Source organism: Melanaphis sacchari, unplaced genomic scaffold (assembly GCF_002803265.2).
Source record: "Melanaphis sacchari strain LSU unplaced genomic scaffold, SCAv2.0 Contig0_pilon_pilon, whole genome shotgun sequence".
NCBI lineage: Eukaryota > Metazoa > Arthropoda > Insecta > Hemiptera > Aphididae > Melanaphis > Melanaphis sacchari.
In genome coordinates, this window is record NW_020270366.1 from 1,946,892 (window position 1) to 1,966,517 (window position 19,626).

Genomic DNA, 19,626 nt, shown 5'->3' on the forward strand with positions numbered 1-19,626 from the left:
TTCATCTATGACAGGTAGTTCTACTTCATTAGAATTTAAATAACCATCCATATCTTCTACAGTTACAAACTCATTTAGTTCATCAAAGTCATTTTCATCAAATTCATCATCAGAATCCACTGGTATTTCAAACAGCGCATAAAGCATTTCTTGTTCAGTAAGACCTTTATGATTCGACATTGTAATATAAAAATATAAAAACTAAAACACGTACAATATTATTTATAAAACTAGTGTCTAGCACAGAACATAATAATGTGTCTAGAAAGTAAAAAATATAGGTAATATAAAACGTTTTGTAATTATAAGCATGTTTTGTAATTATTTTGTAATCAACAAACAAGTGGATAGCGTGTGTAGACAGATAAGAAGTTTGTACGCATATAGTTGCATTCGTGCAACCGGAGCTTATCATGGATTATCATTGTACCATTTATCGAAAAAACCTAAACGACAGTTGTACAACATAGTTTAGATGTACGATAAGCGATACACATTTTTTGATTATTGATATCACATATATTTTCAATATTATGATTCTCCAAAGTTATCATATATCCATTTGGTCAACGTACAATCACTCATTAGTTTCAGGGAATTATTAAAGTATAAATAAACACTTAACAGTAAACAAATATGATATCAAAATAATCAGAATTATTTGACGAATACAATGGTGTAATCAAACTATACATACCAGTAGTTCTAAGAACAGAAAAAAATAAAAATAATAATGTTGCATGAATGCAACTATATGCAATTAAGGGTAAGTATACACAGAACCCGCGAATTCTTAGTTCTCAGTCAATAAAAAAACGAAATGCGACATCATGAACTCCCTATAAATATATATACAGTGAAACTTCCCTTAATGGACACCTCTAAATAGCGGACAATTCCAAATAGCGGACGTTTTTTCGGGGACGGGGACATTTTCATTATTTATGTATAGGAAAACCTCTAAATACAGGACACCCTAAATAACGGACACTTTCATGACACTGGTATTAATTATTTTTATCTTAAATTAAGAATTATTTTGGAATACCTGAATAAAAATCTCAATTATTAAATTATCCTATGTGTACATTATTAAACTGTATATGAAAGTCTTATCTTATCCGTTCAGTCATTGAAATATTATCACATCAACGAAACATTGTAACTAATGCATTGTCCTATGTATGTTTAGTTGTGTTTGTAATGCCAATATACGAACGTTTATTGTAGTGCGCTATGGCCAGCAAAAGAAAACGATTAACTCTAAAAGAAAAAATAAACATTCTGGAATTTCAAATATCAAATACAAATATGGGCATTCTTGGGCATTTCAATCTGGCCATTTTTTTAAGATGTATTTAATTAATGTAAAAACAAAATACAAATTTAGTTAACTAGTTTTTTTTTCATAAATGTTAGTTTTATCGTGTGTTTAATTAATATAAAAATAATATAAAATAAAATTATTGAATTTATTTATTTATTGAAAAAAATGTTTTCCTCTAAATAGTCTAAATAATGGATAAAATTTCAGCGACCGAGAGTGTCCGCTATTCAGGGGTTTCACTGTATATAGATTATTTAAGTATTGAAACGCTAAGCATTAACAAATTTAAAACAGTTCTTTTTTTTTATTTTTATTTTTAAATAATCTCACTAATATCTATCGTAAACAATAAGAAAACAATATTGAAAATATTTTAAATGATATAATTTTAATCACAATAGGTAAGTTAGATGAATTATTTTGAAAAATTCAATATAGTTTACACGCAGAAAAAGTTTAATTTTTTTCAATATAAAATTTAAAATCATTAAAATATTAGGAAAAACGAAATTTAATAATAAATAAATATTTTTATTGTAATTACAGAATAATAAAAATTAAATACCTTCAATGTATTTATATGTTTTTAGTTTCCTTCTGAGAATTACTGTATTAGTTATATATATTTATGTGTGTGTGTGCGTGTATAATTGATTTGAATTTTCCAAGAGCTACTTACTAGTTAAATTCTCTTCTTGTTTTTTATTCTGAGGGAGGAATTATGAATACAAGTACGAGGAGCTAAGGTTTAAGGTTTTACTGATGCAGATATAAATGGTATCAATTGTATGAAAAAATTTAAACAATGACTTGAGGGGAGAGGGTTAAAAATAAAACATTTAAAAAAAAAAGTAACTTAATTATCTTTGAGCTTGGTGTACAAGTAATATCATTAAAATAATAAGTCATTATTGTAATGGTTGTATTAAAAGAGTACGGAATTTTTTAAAGTTTGTCTAGTCCTATCTTATTATAATAATATGTTATATATACATGCCACAATTTTATATCGATAATCATCCTATTTTAATTTCAGATGTATGAGTATGTTATTTAATTATTATCTACTTGTTCTTAAAACGTCATAATAAAAATAAAAATCGATATGCTTGTAATTTGAAAGTAGGTAATTATTATCTATGGTCAAATAACACTTCATAGAGCGCACTTTCACAATATTATATTTACATTATCAGAAAACATTTTTTTTACGTGCTTGTTTTCTGACATTGGCATATAATAAAAACTTAAAAACTAATAAGAAAAATTTGTTATTTTAAATATTTTAGATTTATTGTGAAATTGAAATGCTAAAATAAAAGACAAATTTGTATGTTAATAAAGAAATAAGACTAAAAAAAAAAAAAAAACTAATAAATATTAAATTAATATTAAATCAAAATTATTTACGTTAACTGCGACGGTCAACGAAGCTGGTCAACTAAAATAATTTGTAAATTTTGAGTATTTAGAAATAATAGGTAAACGAATAATCAGAAATATAATAAATTAATTAAAATAGATAAACTTAAATATTTTTTAGTTATTAGATAACAGTAACATTGGATGAGAACTACTAGTCTTCAATTTCAAATTAATAATTTAATTCAGGGGTCGGCAATTAAATTCTATGGAGGTCTAGAAAATCAAAAAAAAAAAAAAAAAAAATGTCGAGGGCCAGTAAAAACTCAGATATTAGTTAATAATTGTTGTGTTATCGCAAATATTATTGTAAATAGCAATAAACGATAAATACCATCGTAATTTCTAAATACATCATAAAATAGATAAAATATATACTTAGTATATGTGTGAAAAACCAGCATTATTTAAAAAAATAATTTTTATGGTCCAATTACTTTTCTTTTTCGGGCCGCCTATTGCCGACCACTGATTTAACTAAATAGATATACCTACTTATAAGGTAAATAATAATATATTATATACACGGTAAACGGTTTTACAAAAGCATTGATTGTCTTATGTGATTAGTTATATCATTGATTATAGAATATATATTTATTATTAATAAATATATTATTAATATATTAATATATTATTTATTTATGTATATTCTATTATCAATGGTTATATTATTCAAGAATATTTTATGTACGTAATCTGTCGATACTTATACTCGTATGTAATAGTATATATTATTATATATAAGCCGTTAGGTAGGTACTACTAACATTTAAATGCAATAGAATAAGACATTGTCGTTTAAAATTTGTAATATAACTTATTGATATATTAAATTATTTTGAGATTATATTAATTATCATTTTACGTTTATATTATAGATTATTGACAACGGATTGTTTATAATTATTTTTTTATTTTCATAAACAATTCTGAAATAATATTATGCATGAGCCGTGTAATAGCTATTTATATCGCTAAAATCACAAAGCGAAATTAAAATCAGTTACCTGCTTATAAAGTGCATTGAATAGATTCTGAGCACATAATGCAATGATGGTCATCAATTCATCATACTCCGCAGTCGTAGTATAACATTACTAGTTAGTAGTCAATACCGTGTAAATGTATTACATAAAAAAACTTTGTATTGTATTCCAGAATCTAGAGTCCAGACAACGCATTTTTAGAATGTAAAAAAAGTTTAAAAATGATTCTGTTACCTCTAACCTTACGTAGGTCATGATCGTTGGTTATCGGATAGGTAAATGACCAACAATCAACGACGTATAGCTATATTTTATATTATGCATAGTATTACACAAGCTGCGTCCCTACAATCTATAACTGGATCTTGAATACTTTTGCGTTTTGAGGAAACTTTGGTTAGAATTTATCGAAAAATGCGTGACAATATGTAAAATCATATGAAATAGTCATATAGACATATTTAAAAAATAAAATACCTATAATTTTTGTCTTATTTTACATAATCGACAAGTTTTTTATTTTTCTTAAATTAAAAAAATAATTACTGTAATGAGTGTTACATTAAAACCGTTTTTTATTAAAATTAAAATAATACAATTATTATTATGACATTTTAGTATTTTTTTTCCAGATTAATTACTTGAAGTACGGAAAATACAAGACAGCCCAAAAACGAACTGTCACTTGTTTAAATTATGAATTTAACAATTTAATTGAATTGCATTTAAAATTAATTAAGAAAAGAAAATGTTATATTTTTAATTATTTTGTAAAAATCTAATTAACGAGCATTTTATCCAATTAACGTATTAAATATATATTTTTAAATACTACAAATTTAATTTTGAAAGGTAATAGGTAGTACGTGCATTATCCAATAGATTAACGAACGATAAATTTTAAGTAATAATACTATTAGTCAATCAAAACGTTTATTATACATTCAATTAATAAACAATTAATTAATTTTAAAGGTTGTAAAAAATTATGCAGGTAAAATAAAATTAAATAATAATTTTCAAAGAGTATTTATATCAAACCAAATTTAATTTATATTATGTTTTGTAGGTATTTATATAATATGACGTTTTGCTAGATGTGCAGGTATTCATAAAAACCATTTATTATTTTTCAACTTTACCTACCATTGGTTTGGACTTACAGATTGTTCTGTTGAAGTTGAAATTATTAAATATTAGTGTTGTTTTTATACTTTCATCTATAAATTATTAATACAATATATCGTATATTTTACAATCTGTCGGTGTATAGTGTACAAATTATTTTAATAAAATTTGTATAAATCAATAATTAAAATAATGACATTGGAACTTATAATTATTATACTCGTTGAGTTAGCGTACACAAATTTTATATTTTACGAGAAATTTAATCTGATACCAGAGATTTATCTATATAAAAAATAAGGTATTTACAGTAACCTAATCTACCCATATATTTGTTTACACTATTAATTTGTATAATAATTATTTCAAATTTAGTTAATTAATTTTTAGCCATAAGTTCATATTAAAAGTAAATAATTAAAGATTAATATTCAAAAACAATAATTTTAACAGCGGTATTTACATTACACTAATCACATGCTTAGATTGTTAGGTAATTCTACTACGATTGTTGATTAAACAACAATACTAAACTCTTGACTTTTAATAAACACTAAGCGAATAATGCCATTTGACATTGGAAATTCCTGGTGAACTAGTAAACTAAACTACAATGACGAGATATCTGTGCGATAACAACAGCCTTTATTTTCTTAATTTTCTTTTTACTTTATTTTTCACACATAAATCCTTCATAACCAATCGCACATTTATAGTTTAATATGAAGACAACAATTCACATACATATCCTATTTCGGGAAATATATCTCCATGGAAGTATATTATAAGCTCTTACACTGCATGCAATATAATATTTTCAATTTTTACTTTGAATATAACTCAGAAGACTGATACTTACATTATTACTTTCTTTGACAACACTGATATTTTTTCTTTGAATCTAGACTAACCAATTCTCAATAATTATGTTTTAATACTCTAAAGTTGGTTTCTTCTCTAAATAGTTAAAATTAATAAAATCAAATTTAGCCGCATAATCTTCATACTTTGCTCCATCAACAAGTATTTCATAATATGTATCAACAACTACGTAATATCTTAACAAGACAATATTGAATATCCATATATAGAACTAAACACCTTAAAAACATTTAAATTAGTTCTATCATTTAAAAACAAAATGTAAATCGTTAAACTTACGTCTTAATATTTTGAGAAATATAATATTATAGGTTTTAAACTTTTACAAAGGACTAACATTTTATTATACAATAAAATTATATGAACGGGCTTAACTTATGGGCTAATTAGGCTTTAGAATACTGCTAAAAAGTTAAGTTCTACAATCCTTTTAATCGATATTATTATTACGTAGTATTACAGTTATAGTTACCATATTAGCGCAGTAAAAAATTCTACGCGATGACAATTAACCACCCAAATTCATTACCTAATCTACAACCTCAAATCTTTATGCAATTTAATCATCCCCTTGTACCGTTTAAAGCAATATTAGCTAAGTGACCTTATAAAAAAAAAAAAAAATGTTATCCAAAACAAATAAATTACAAAATGTGTTGAGTTCATTAAGAAACACATTCTATACCATATTTTATTGTAATAAAATTTTTACTTATTTATAATATATACCTATACAAATTGTGAATATTTCTTTTTTAAAAATGAAAAAAAAAATTACTTTTTTAAAATGTATGATTCATAAAATCCTAACATTGTTATTTATAACCTCATTTTATATTTTTGTAACCTATTAATTATTTGTATTGCTGAAATCGCTGTCAAGATAAGATTTATAAATGGTGATTAATGACTTACATTTGTGTTTTAAAAATATTAGCATTTAGCTAGACACTTTTTACACATTTTTAGCATAAAATAGATATTTAATATTAAAGCATTAATAAACATCAAAAATTTATGCTAGCGGATGAATAGTCGAAAATATAATGTTTATTTCCATCATGGTCCCACTAAATAGTATAGGAACCTAAATATTAGTCATATAAATAGTAAAAATATTATAATTATTATTGTTATAGCATGTACTTTATTGCGTAGTTCATACATAAAATATAATAACAATCTTTTTAAAAATGTTTGGTAAAATCATTAACTGTAAAGGATTACCCTTAATTCCTGATTCTAGTATTTTAATTATAACTAATAAATACTGATTATTATAATTTATAACAGTGATTAGTATTTAAAATGTAATGTAAATACCGTAAACGGGTGTAATATACTTACAAATATCGTATATAAAGGAATTTTATTAAAAATATTTAATACCTTTAACACTATATTATATTATCCACGATATTATGTGACCTGAGATTCCTATTAAATTTATATTTTATGTTCACGTTTAATGTTCAAATAATATAATATAGTACAAAAATATGCTGTTAATGACATTAAATTACAAGCTGGCTGTGTGAATGTTTAATATTATTTCAATTTTCAATAGCCACAACACTATCAAAAAGTTTTTATTTTTTTCATTTTGTCAAACTGTACATATTATTTTTATTTCTCGAAAATCTTTTGATATCATACTTTTTTACTCGTTTTCCCCATTTCAAATGCACGCACGTTGTTTGGTCGTGTGTATATATACCTACCCCCCCGGCGGCCGTCGCGAACTCGTGTTTTCTGTTTGAGTCAGATATTTGTTCATTTTCTCTGTATAATATCGCTTACGGCACTTTCATTTTCAAGATATTTCAGCAGCATAACCTCACAGTAGACATCTGTTTTTTTATAGTTAAAATAGGTATAATAAAATAATCTTACTAATTTATTAAAAAAAAAATAAATACAATTTAATAATAAACACAGTTTTTATTAGTTTACATAAAATAATATTGATAGGTAAAAGGACCAATTTTAAGTTAATTCTATAATGTTTTAAATTGTAAGACATCAATTTTATTGCTGTATTACAGCACTATATTGTACCTATAATACCATATAATAATATCATATTATATTGTATCTTAGTTTTTAAAATTGAATAAGTTTCAAAAAAAAATAATACATATATATATATTAACTTTATGTGAATGACTTATAAGCCTAGTATTTTACAAAAAAAAAAAAAAGAAAACTTTTTTGTGTATTTATATACATTATCGATAAACCATTTAAACGTGAGCGTCCTTAGGGGAGAGAACAAGACGGGGCACTTGCCCCCCTAGAATTTTAAATTTATTTCCTAATTGTAATAATTTAATGTTATATTGACGAAACATAATAATGTTCTATAAATAAAACGTATAATAATAATACCTAATTGTAATAATAACAAAACATGATAATGTACTATAAAAAAAAATGTATAAAAAAATCTTTATTTATTTTTTAAACTAATTCCCTCTCCCTCTAGAAAAATGTTTGGGGACACTCATACATTTAAAGAAAATAAAAAAAGGTCAGTTGTTATTTCCCTTCCAAAAATCCCCTTCATCAAAAAATCTCACATGTACATTCATTTATACGCACACAACTGTAGTGTAGAAGTCCAAATTTGTGTCATATAAACAATTGTTTTTATTATTACATTACCCTTTTTGAGTAACCAATTAATTTTTTAATTATCATTAAACAACAAAATATTGTATTTTAAAACTAATATATTTTTTTTTTTAACAACAATCAGGGAAATTACATCATCAGCTACCTTCATTATTTTATGAATTTGATAATTCTTCTTTCACATATTTCACTCTTTTTTTATAATTTTATGAAGAACTTTTTGAATGTTATTTAGGGTGCTTTAAAATAAATTCATAAACATGTGAAATTAAATTTTTAAAACGTTTTTTTCGTAATAATTAACGATCTAATGGTTTAACATGAAAACGGTTTTTTTTATTTGTTCACAATACATATTTTATTATTGATAATACATTTTCTTCAGATGCAGTTTATTTCAGGAATAGCTATGAGTATTTGATAATTAATGTTGAAGGGTTGTTGACGGAAATTCCATTTGTTTCTAGCGTTTTAAATACATCACGTCATTTTTCTGTTTCACGCTTATCGCTAATTGAATTGTTCATCGGCACCGGCTTTCGATCCTCATTCCACGAAAACTGTTATCTTTTATTTATAACTTTGGTTAAAAAACTATTTTAGATTTGTTTCATACATTGATTTTTTTAAAAAATATAATATGATAAAACAGGGTTGAAACAGGATCATCTTCTAAAAACCGGATAAAAAATGTCCCGTTTGAAGTTTGTCGTGATAACGGGACATGATGATTTAAAAAGGAACAATCCCGTTTTAGACGGGACATTTGATCACCCTAGGTTAGAGTGGCAGCATGTAAGCATATCTATTAAGAACGCTAACAACTTTAGATTAAAAAGTTTAATTTCGTATGAATATAATATCGTTACGAATATCTTCGAATATCATATTTTTATTCAACTGCGTTTCCTTGAATTTCGTCTAGCACTTTTTTAAATGTTTTGTTAATTCGTAGAACTGATAATGATGTCTGAAAAAAGTGTACGCGTGCTTAGAAAAAAATGTCCATAATATTTGCATTATATTAGTAACTATATAGTAAACACTGCAGATATATAATTATTATCTAAAAATATTTAATCATGAAATACACACAACGGAAAATTGAATCGTCCTGATTGTATTTTAGGTCAAAATAACTTATAAGCGGTATATTTCTTTGAATAAACGATACGTTTCTACGAAAAATCTTGGCGCGATGCATAACAGCTATTCTAAGTCGAAATATACCGTCTCTCTTTCCAGGATCCTTTTCTTGAACAGATATAATAGTATATTATTAATATTATTATTATTTATTATCATTATTGTTATAAAGTGTACGCATAGTTTCCCTTTGAAAGACACGCGCGTACATATTGCCGGCAAGTAAACAATGCTGGTAAATATTAATATAACTATTGCTTACGGTATTTATATAAAATGTTATAATAATATTAAAACCATTTAATACCGTACTATATATATATATATATATATATATATATATATACGGTCGGTAATCGACTGAAAGGTTTTCTACGATTCCGCCGTTGTGTTAAGAAGAGAAGGTTGAATGGTAATAGCGGTGTAAGAGGCGGGTGCACTTACAGTCCCCAACCATCACCACCTGTGTTTAATTAACGTTATATCGTTATTATTATTATTATTATCATCATCATCGTCGTTATTACAATTTATTTCGTTCGTGTTTCAGGTATATCGATGCACAAAGGATTTGCTTTCGTTCAGTTCACTAATCCCTTTGACGCTCGTAGTGCTTGTGTTGGAGAAGATTCCCGGACAGTTTTGGGACAAACATTGGGTAATTATTACGATATACCTATTACAATATCTCCTAAATGTGTTGTTCGAGTAGCATATCCTCACTAGTTTTTTAATTTACTATCTTTATTATCATTTCTGTTACACTTATTTTTTCGTTTATTTACATTTTGTTATATGTCTATTTATATCTATAATAATTAATATTAGACTAAAAAATAAATATAATATTCTAAAATTTTCTGATTTGATGCATTAACAATTAATGTTAATTTTTATAATGTACTTTGGTGGAGGATTCTTCAAATTCTTTGTAATATATTTATTAACGTCTTCACAAATAATATTTTATCTATTAATAAACTTTTCAAAGTGACGTAATAAATTATGCATATGTTAAGCGACGGAAATAATTATTAATTACTGCCAACTCAGATTATCAGATCATAAAAAATATACTTTTTTTTTAAAGCGAATCCTTATAACAAAAAATTGATGAGTTGATTGATATTAAAATAGCTAAACTAAATATAATATAAATTATTATAATTTTGATACTATGTATAACTGTACAAAAAAAGTAATAAATATACTTGTAAAAATATCTTTAAGTTAGGAATCCATAATTATTGTTTTATCTAAAACTAAAAAACTTATTAAAGAATTGATCATAATATATGATATATCATGTTATTATATTTATTTTAAGTCTCAAATAGCATTAGTCAATTTAAGTTATGTGTATGAAACGTACAAATATAAAAAACTAAATTGTATTTCTATCATATTTATTCAATATGAGAATAATTTTTTTTTTATTAAATGTGTATTAAGTATACTATGTAGGTAAATTAAAGTAATAATTTATTAATTCTACTTTAAGAATAAACTATAATTATAACTATTAACTAAAAAAATGTTTAAACTTATCTATATTTTATAACAATTATCATAGATATATTTTATTTTTATTTGAAGTATTATTAACGTTGTCGAGTACAAAAAGTTCGAACAATACATATTCACATTATTCACTTGATGATAATATATAATAATAATAATAATAATAATAATATATACTTTATAGGGATTCGCATGAAAAAAAAATGATGCTTGGTAAATAACTCTAAGTACCATCGTATATTATATGTAGGGCTTCTTCTTCAAAGAAACCTTAGCGATACGTTTATGTATAATAATATATATATGTGATATATTATTATGCATATAATAACTATAGGCAAAAAATGTACCTAATAACTGTAGTCTCTAATAATAGTTATAACTGTATATTAAGTACAATTTTCTTTTTATAAATTAATACGTAGTAAAATGATTATTTTTATATTAGCAATTTGTATATAAGGTGAGATTTGAGATTTACTATGCAATACCTTGTTCCCTAAACAGAATTTTGTATTTATTTTTGAGCAAATATTTATTATTCAATGTTTGTAGGAACTTCATGACTTTGATGATTTTTGTGATTCTGATTCTACCCGTTTGTCGAGAAAGTCGAATTTTTCTCAGTTGCACCTTGAGCTAAATTTGAGAATACATATTAAACATTGAGTCAAAAGAAATTAAATAGAGAAGGTAATGGATAAAACACATATATAACTCTAAAAAAATTATAAGATATATCATATAAGTAGTTTATAATTATAAACAGCACCTGCTTCAAGTGAGTAGGTATTTCCTTCATATATATATTTTTTAATTTGGACAAGGTTTGAAACCTTCACATTACTATTATTTAAAAATGAAATAACAAAAGTATAATCAAATTATAACACTATTGATGAATTAGGAAACCAAACATATAAATAAATAATAGCAAGTTTATATAAATAACATCATTATGAGATTATAAACATTAAATACTATTGGTTTAATTGAAATGTCTTAGCTTTTGTTTCCGACCGAGGAATTTATTGATTTTATAATAATGTGTTCTTTCTATCGTCATGTTTATGAGATTTATTTCTATTTTATTTATTTAAAAAATTAAAAATAATTAATAGGAAAATCTACGAGAAACTAGGAATATTTTGCAATATCATTTTTGAGAAAACTGATTTGTTGTAATTTACATATGAAAAGTTGTAGTAAACAGAATATTCATAAAAAGCATTAGGATTTTTAAAACATGATTTATTTATTTTTTAGGTAAAAAAATTTTACATTAAGTTACTCATAAATATTTTTAACAAAAAATTAAATTTTAAAAATAGGGTTGCAATTGTATTATTATTATTGTTTATTATATAATAGTTTGAAGTTTAAACTTAAATATTATTTCTTATAACCTTGAAGATTCACAAATTCGCTATTTATTTCATAGTTGGAAATTCCTAATATTTTCAATGTTTTAATTTCGTGTCATTATTTTTATAAAAGATTCCTCATAAGTTGTATTTACTGGAGTTAAAATTCACCAAATTAAGTTAATACTTACAACTTACGTAAAATAAAACATTGAAATGAATAAATTTTTATAAACTCTGTTTAGCAGAAGTGGATGATTTTCGTATATTTTTCATATTAGTCTAACATTGAAACTATTGAATTTTTATCACAGTGAACCTACCTCAATCAATAGATTAATCCTTAGTATATAATAATTAAGAGAAGTGAGTTTTGCGATTTGATTTTTTAACTCTTTATTATTAAAAATTAAGGATTGAAAAAATAATGAAAACACATAAATCAAATATGCACTTTTTGTTTGTATTTTTCATATTTATGCGCTATTATGTATATTTTATATTATTAATCTATAGAAAGGGACCAAAAACAAAACCACTTATCTTAAGATAAAATAACACATACTTACAAAATGTATGAACTGTGAATTTCTCTAGAATAATAAACATAAAATTCAAGGCCTCTAAAATAACAAACATAACATTAAAGTTCTCATTTTTTGATATTATTAATATTTAATAGTATTTTAAAACTGTTTATTAATCATTTCAAGGTCATATAAATTAAACCTTGATCATATAATTATATAATGGATAAAATTATCCATGTCTCATAATTGGCCAACCTCGTACAGTTATGTGACTGACACAATGACGGTGATTAAACCAGTACCATATTCTGTTTCAAATTTATTTGGTTTGTGAAAAATCCGTTTACTATAAAATTCTGTCTATAAATAAATAACCTTCATGAAATATCACAATTATTAACATTTTGTGATACGTCCCTCGTGATAGTTCTTAGTGACGTCTATACTATCATTATATTAGTACAAAGGGCAGGTGTCCATAAACCATCGGTGTCATCTTGACATAAGAATCAATAATTTAATTTTGGTCGGAAAGTATCTTGGTTCCGAGGTTCGCAACTGATTTTCAATTTTTTTTCGAATTCAATGTAATATAATCTAAAATCATTACTATACCGAAATATACTTCGAAAGTCCATCGATGTGTCTGCATCAGTTACGGTATATATGCACGTGCGCGTGCGCACGATAGATATATCGGTACATTATTCAAGCTGCTTTTAAAACGCGCGACTATAATATTTTATTATTCATTTGTTCGCACCTTTTTCACACCCAAACTCCAGCACTCCCCTTTGCGTCCAAAAAGAAAAATCCCTCCCCGCACGTCTTATTTTTTTCTATTAGTGGCCAACGAGAACGTTCCGGTAAACCCGCAATTTCATGCATATTGCAGTGTATACACAGTATATACATTATACATTTATACATATATTATACGTGTGTGTGAGAGACGGTATAATAAAATCGTAATTCTTATTTTACTGCGCTCTCCGCCATTCGATTCGGTCCCTTTCTGAACGATTGTTCAGCCACGACTGGCACGATATAATCCTGCTAGTTCTTCGTCATTATCCTACACCTGGTCGTGGAAGGGGTATTATGTATATTAATATATGCATACATCACGCGCCCACGAAACCGTTTCTGGATGAATTGGATGGGATTAAAGTTTGTGTTGTGCATACGCGGAAAAACGGTCGAATAGTATGCAGTGTACACTGCACACAATATTATATCTTAAGAAGGGGTGGGGTGAGTGTGCAGGAAAATGTTAAAAAGAAAGAAAAACGATTTAATTTTTTTCTCTCTGCGTCTTAGTACCGAACCTACATATATAAATATCAACGCGTATGTGAATGGCGCACGAGAGAACACCAGGCACGGGCTGTGCGGTGCCCGTGAGAATTTAACAGTTTGGCGTTGTGCATGACAGAAACGATTCAAAGTTTCAAAAGTCGTTACGACTCGCCCGCCCATGCCTCTCTACGACCTTTGCATAAATATACATACATACAAACGTGCGTATTATAATATTCTACGGGATAGTTGGACGGTGTGTGCTAGAGAGTCGGCGAGTAGATGGGCGGGTACGGCAACAAAGTGCCTAGAAAGTATCCGAAGATAATTTTGTTCGTTTTGACATTGCAGCAAATTATATTGCGCTTTTTTTTCTTCCCTCTCCAACTACTTTGCAGCGCTGCTACCGTCGACGCGGGCCCGTCTTACCAATGCAACACACAAATAGAGCGTTTTTCAATTGCTCTCATGGGATTGCATGTGTATGACACTAAATAACAAAAAGTAAGAACCAAACAATCGTGTATTTTATCTAGATTGACTTGTGGTTTTTTGAAAGAACTTTTCAAACTGTCATATATGGATATTTTATAAACGGGTCGTCGAGTGTCAAAAATATGCAAACTATATACCATACGATATTTATATAATAATTCTATCGTTAAATAGGCTTATAATATTATTTATTTATTAATAATTGTATGATTGATATTAAAAGATTTGTACTATATGAATAAATTGTATAATATAAATAAAAAAAATTCGTAAAATATGTTTAAGAATATTATACAATACTGTACATTACAAACTAACTCATTATAGGTAGTTTTAAATAAAAATGTATAACTCAAATATGGGTCTAGCTTTTTCTAATACTCTAACAAATTTCAAGATTTCATTTGATATAATATCAACAATTGATTGATTATCTTATAATCGGCTTTATCAGTTAAGTAGCTATACTACACTAAGATTTTTATCGGCGGACAATTGTGCGGATATGGTGTATATCTGTTCTTATATAAAGTGACTTTTAACTGAAATTAAAATTTCTAAAAAAAAAAAAACTATAAAAAAGTCTTAAGATTGTATTTAGTTAGATACATTGAAAATCTCAAATTATTATTATTTAGGTAACCGTATTAAATGAATATAATTTTGGTTTTCACTATTGTATCACGACTCATATTACAAAGATCAGTACAACTATAAATAATTTAAAAAAATAAAAATAGTGATTGTTATCAAATGCAATGGTTATTATAATAATTTTATCCAGTATTCATTAATAACAGTACATCACTACTTCGCGCCGAAATTAGAAGGTCACGTCAGTTACTGTCTTCGTTTTTTATTTTTTGTTGGCGTAATATATAGGCAAAATAGGTACTCCCCGGTCTTGAAATACAATGTACTATATTAGTTTGTCTTAAAAAAAAAAAAATGTATATTGATATCTCTTGATTCTATTTATTTTAATTGTATATTATATTTTACATAAATTTGAATGTGAGAAAATTCAAAATAGTTCATTAGATGAATGAGTATAAATCATTTGCTTCTGTATGTTATAAATTATTATTAAATAATAACAGTAAATGAATAGAGCTAATGTAGGACATATTTTAAAGGTAGGTACTAATAACATGAGTTTGTATAATTAAACTGTAAATATAGGTAATTGGATTTTCAACAAAAATATTTATTTTGATTAATTAATTTAATTAAGTTATAAAATTTTACATCTAAGCTATTTATACATAAAATAACTCTGACTTTAAGTTATTTTTGTTTTCTAGTGGTTAGAAATAATGGTATGAAAAAAAAAAAACAAACTACTATTATATCTACATTTAATAAATCTACTATATTTAATAATTTTAATTTTCAATTAGCCAAGACAACTTAATAAATACGAGAAATTAAAGAGATTGAGAAAAAAAGAAAGAAAATTGCTTGATTATTTTTTTTTTTTTTACAAGATTGCTGTTTTATGGATAAAAGTGATTTTCGCGATGGCGATACATTTTAATGGTCATTCCGTGTTTTTGCTAACTGTAGACAAGCCCAAAGGTGAAATGTGCACTCAATCTTTTGCACGACTAGTCGATTTACACATTATTTTTTTCCGACAACAACATATATTTCCCATATTATGTATTATGTATGTTTATGTACATTTCGAATTTAATGCAATAAAATCATTGTCATCATCATAATCATCGTCATAGTAATTTTTTCTTTTCAATTGTACCTGCAAACCTTAAAATAGTAAAATATTTTTTAGTTAACCTCTAAAAACATTCAGGTGCGCTTTTGCAAATGGTATGCATTATTTCAGTCATTCCACGTGTACGGAAAATGTAATAAATAGCCAGGTACAGCCAACATTAAATTGAGGAGGATTAGTTTCCAGCGATAAGCACCACGCGTGTGTGAGTATATTATGCGCATGAAAATTTCCTATCTTGACTGAATATCTTGTTCACACACAATCCTGAAAAAATCTATTTACACACGCGTCGTGCACAACGCTTTCAAAGTTTATAAATCGTTTACCAACACTATATTTTTTTTTTTTTTAGTGGTAAAAGATTTATTATTATTATTATGTATGTGAGGCTATGTGTGTGTGTTTTTTCATTTAAAATGTTTTACATAATATCGGTAAAAAGTTGTGTGCTTTCCGCCGTATTACCTCGGGGATTTCACTCTAGTGGTCGCTTAGTCACTGTGTGACTTGTTGGGAGAGAGGGATGAATGAACTGGTCGCTACGTATTTTACGCCTATACGCCTAGAATATTTCAGGTGACCTAACATTTTTCTAGCAGTTTTTAGAATATTTTCATGATGCTGCAGTTGAAAAATATAATTTTGGTCAAGTTTTATTTAAACATACACTATAACCTATACAAATAAGAAAATAAATAAATAATTTAAAAAAAAAGTAAATTAATATCATTAATAATTTGTATGTAAAAATATTTTTTCCCACATATCTCATACTAATTAAGAAAATAAGTGAATTTAGTTTAGTGAAAATAAATTATAAAAGTTTGAGGTTTTAAAAAAATTGTACTAAACACATGTCATGGTATACTCGAAAACACATACCATAGAATTTTTCAATTATCTTAGTAGAATATATTGTTGATACATATCTAGTTAAACAAAAATGTTTTAAAACATATTGCTAATAATCAAGAAACATGAATGAAGATGACTGAAATTATGCATTAAAAAGATAAATTTTAAATTAATACGCTATATTATACATATTTTACTTTTATAATGTTCTAAAAAAGAGAATATAAATAATAAACCAATAAATTTTGTTGAAAATAATTTTAAATATTTAAAATAGTACTACATTGTTGAATATAACTTACAAAAATGATGTAAGAATAATATTACTTAAAAGTATTATTATTTTGTTTGCCTAACTTTTTTTAATTTCCTACTTAAGTAGCAAAATTACAAAATAACATTACTAGTTAAAATTGCGAGTACGTTTAACTAATATTCTTAAAAGTTAAAAAAAAAAACAAAAAATAAAAAAATTGCAAGACTAATTAATAGGTTTTGAGCATATATTTTTATTGAGTAGTTCACTGTAATGAAAGTTTTAAGTTTGAATTTAATTACAAGTCATTGAATCAAAAAAATAATCTGAATGGAGACAATATCTATTCCTATTTCTATGTGTAATAATATTTTCTAATTTTTTAATATTACTTTTAATAAGATGGTAGGATTAACCAACTTTTACCTAAAATACCATTAATATTAAATTATACATGAATAATAATTATATTATTATTTCATATAATATTACTAATTGCTGTTTTAACTAAAAGTCAATGTACCGTAGAATATTTTGAATACAGAATATGTATATTGTATGATAGAAAATAATTTACTATATACCTATATAACGGTGAAATCATTCAAGTTACTGTGATATGTTTACTTATATTACCGTAAAATAACTAAAAAAGTTTAAAAAAATATTTTTATTTTTCAAAAATATCAGTTTTAATGAATCGTATAATTAAAATATCTTTAAAATGACTGCTTATTTTTAATATTTTTTAATTTCAACTCATCAGAAATTTTGTATTTAATTTCAAGTGATTATGATTTGTAAATATAAATTTAAAACAACTAAAATAAGTTGAATATTTCAAATATCTATTATTTAACAAACATAAACTACTTTAAAAATTATTTAATGTTTATACTAGTACAAATGTTTGATAAAAATGTTGTCCCCTACAATTATTTGTTTTTGAATTACAACGAAATCAAATTGTTGTTATATTTCCATAGACCACAGCTCCTCCTAGTGATTATTTTTCAACCAATACATTTATCAAATTCCTTAAAATAGTATGATACAAATATTTGTTATTTTTTTCTTCATTATAGCAATTAAAAATAATTATCCGTTTTCTTTTATTAACTGATGCTGCTGTACAAAATAATGTAAAAAAAAATCGCTATATATTATACTATATAAAACATATAACCGTGTGAAATATACAGTTGTCAGGTTTATTTGACTAATGAGCCAGGATACTTTTTGTTAATTACTTAACTTCGGACGAGAGGCTTTTCATTATACTAGAAAACAGGGGGCAGTTAATTAATTAAAACACGCTTGTATACATTATAAATAACGCGTTTTATCAGCTACTCATTTGTGGCATGCGATGTAAAGAGTGGTGGGTGGAAAAAAGGTTTCACATAGATTATTATTAGAACCTATATATGAGTATATATATATATGTAATATGTATACTGGTACCTACAGCAGTATAATACACAGAAATGAAACGAGATCGTTTTTCATGAAATATTTTTGCTTTCGTTTTCAAAGACGGCTTTCAAAAAACGTCGGTTCTTTTAATTGAATGTATACGTTTTAGTGCTACACTGCTGTCTTTTAAATATAAAAGAAATTATAAAAACAATAAATAGGTATTTAATCAACCACCATAAAAGCAAAGTATTCCATGATTTTTTCCCCATTTAATAATATATACTATTGTAAAAACAATCTATCTTGAAGTATATGAGCTCTTGAATAAAATATTAAATTCATCATAATTACGTGGAATTCACTGGGATTTATTAAAGAGACTATATTATATTCCGTTTAAAATGAGATTGTTCTTTAGATCAGGTTAATGTAAATTTATAATTGTCGGCAATAACCATGTCCGATGATAGTATGAGATACCTATGTCATATTTGCATATTGAACAATGTAATTATGAACCTGAACGAACAGCATATTAATCTAAATATCTTTGAAATTTATAAAAATTATTAATGCATTTTTGAATCCTTTCAATAGAGTTTAGTCTAAATTGTTTGTATC

General features: G+C 25.4%; 1 protein-coding gene across 2 annotated transcripts in view; it reads left to right on the plus strand.

Annotated features, from left to right (window-relative positions):
* LOC112602814 (heterogeneous nuclear ribonucleoprotein C-like 3) overlaps window positions 1–19,626 on the plus strand; it is a 125,892-nt gene that overhangs the window by 65,547 nt on the left and 40,719 nt on the right. For both annotated transcript variants that reach the window (XM_025351172.1, XM_025351252.1), the window contains one exon: window positions 10,079–10,186. In XM_025351172.1, the coding sequence (XP_025206957.1) occupies window positions 10,079–10,186 (108 nt within the window). The remainder of the gene's footprint in view (window positions 1–10,078; window positions 10,187–19,626) is intronic.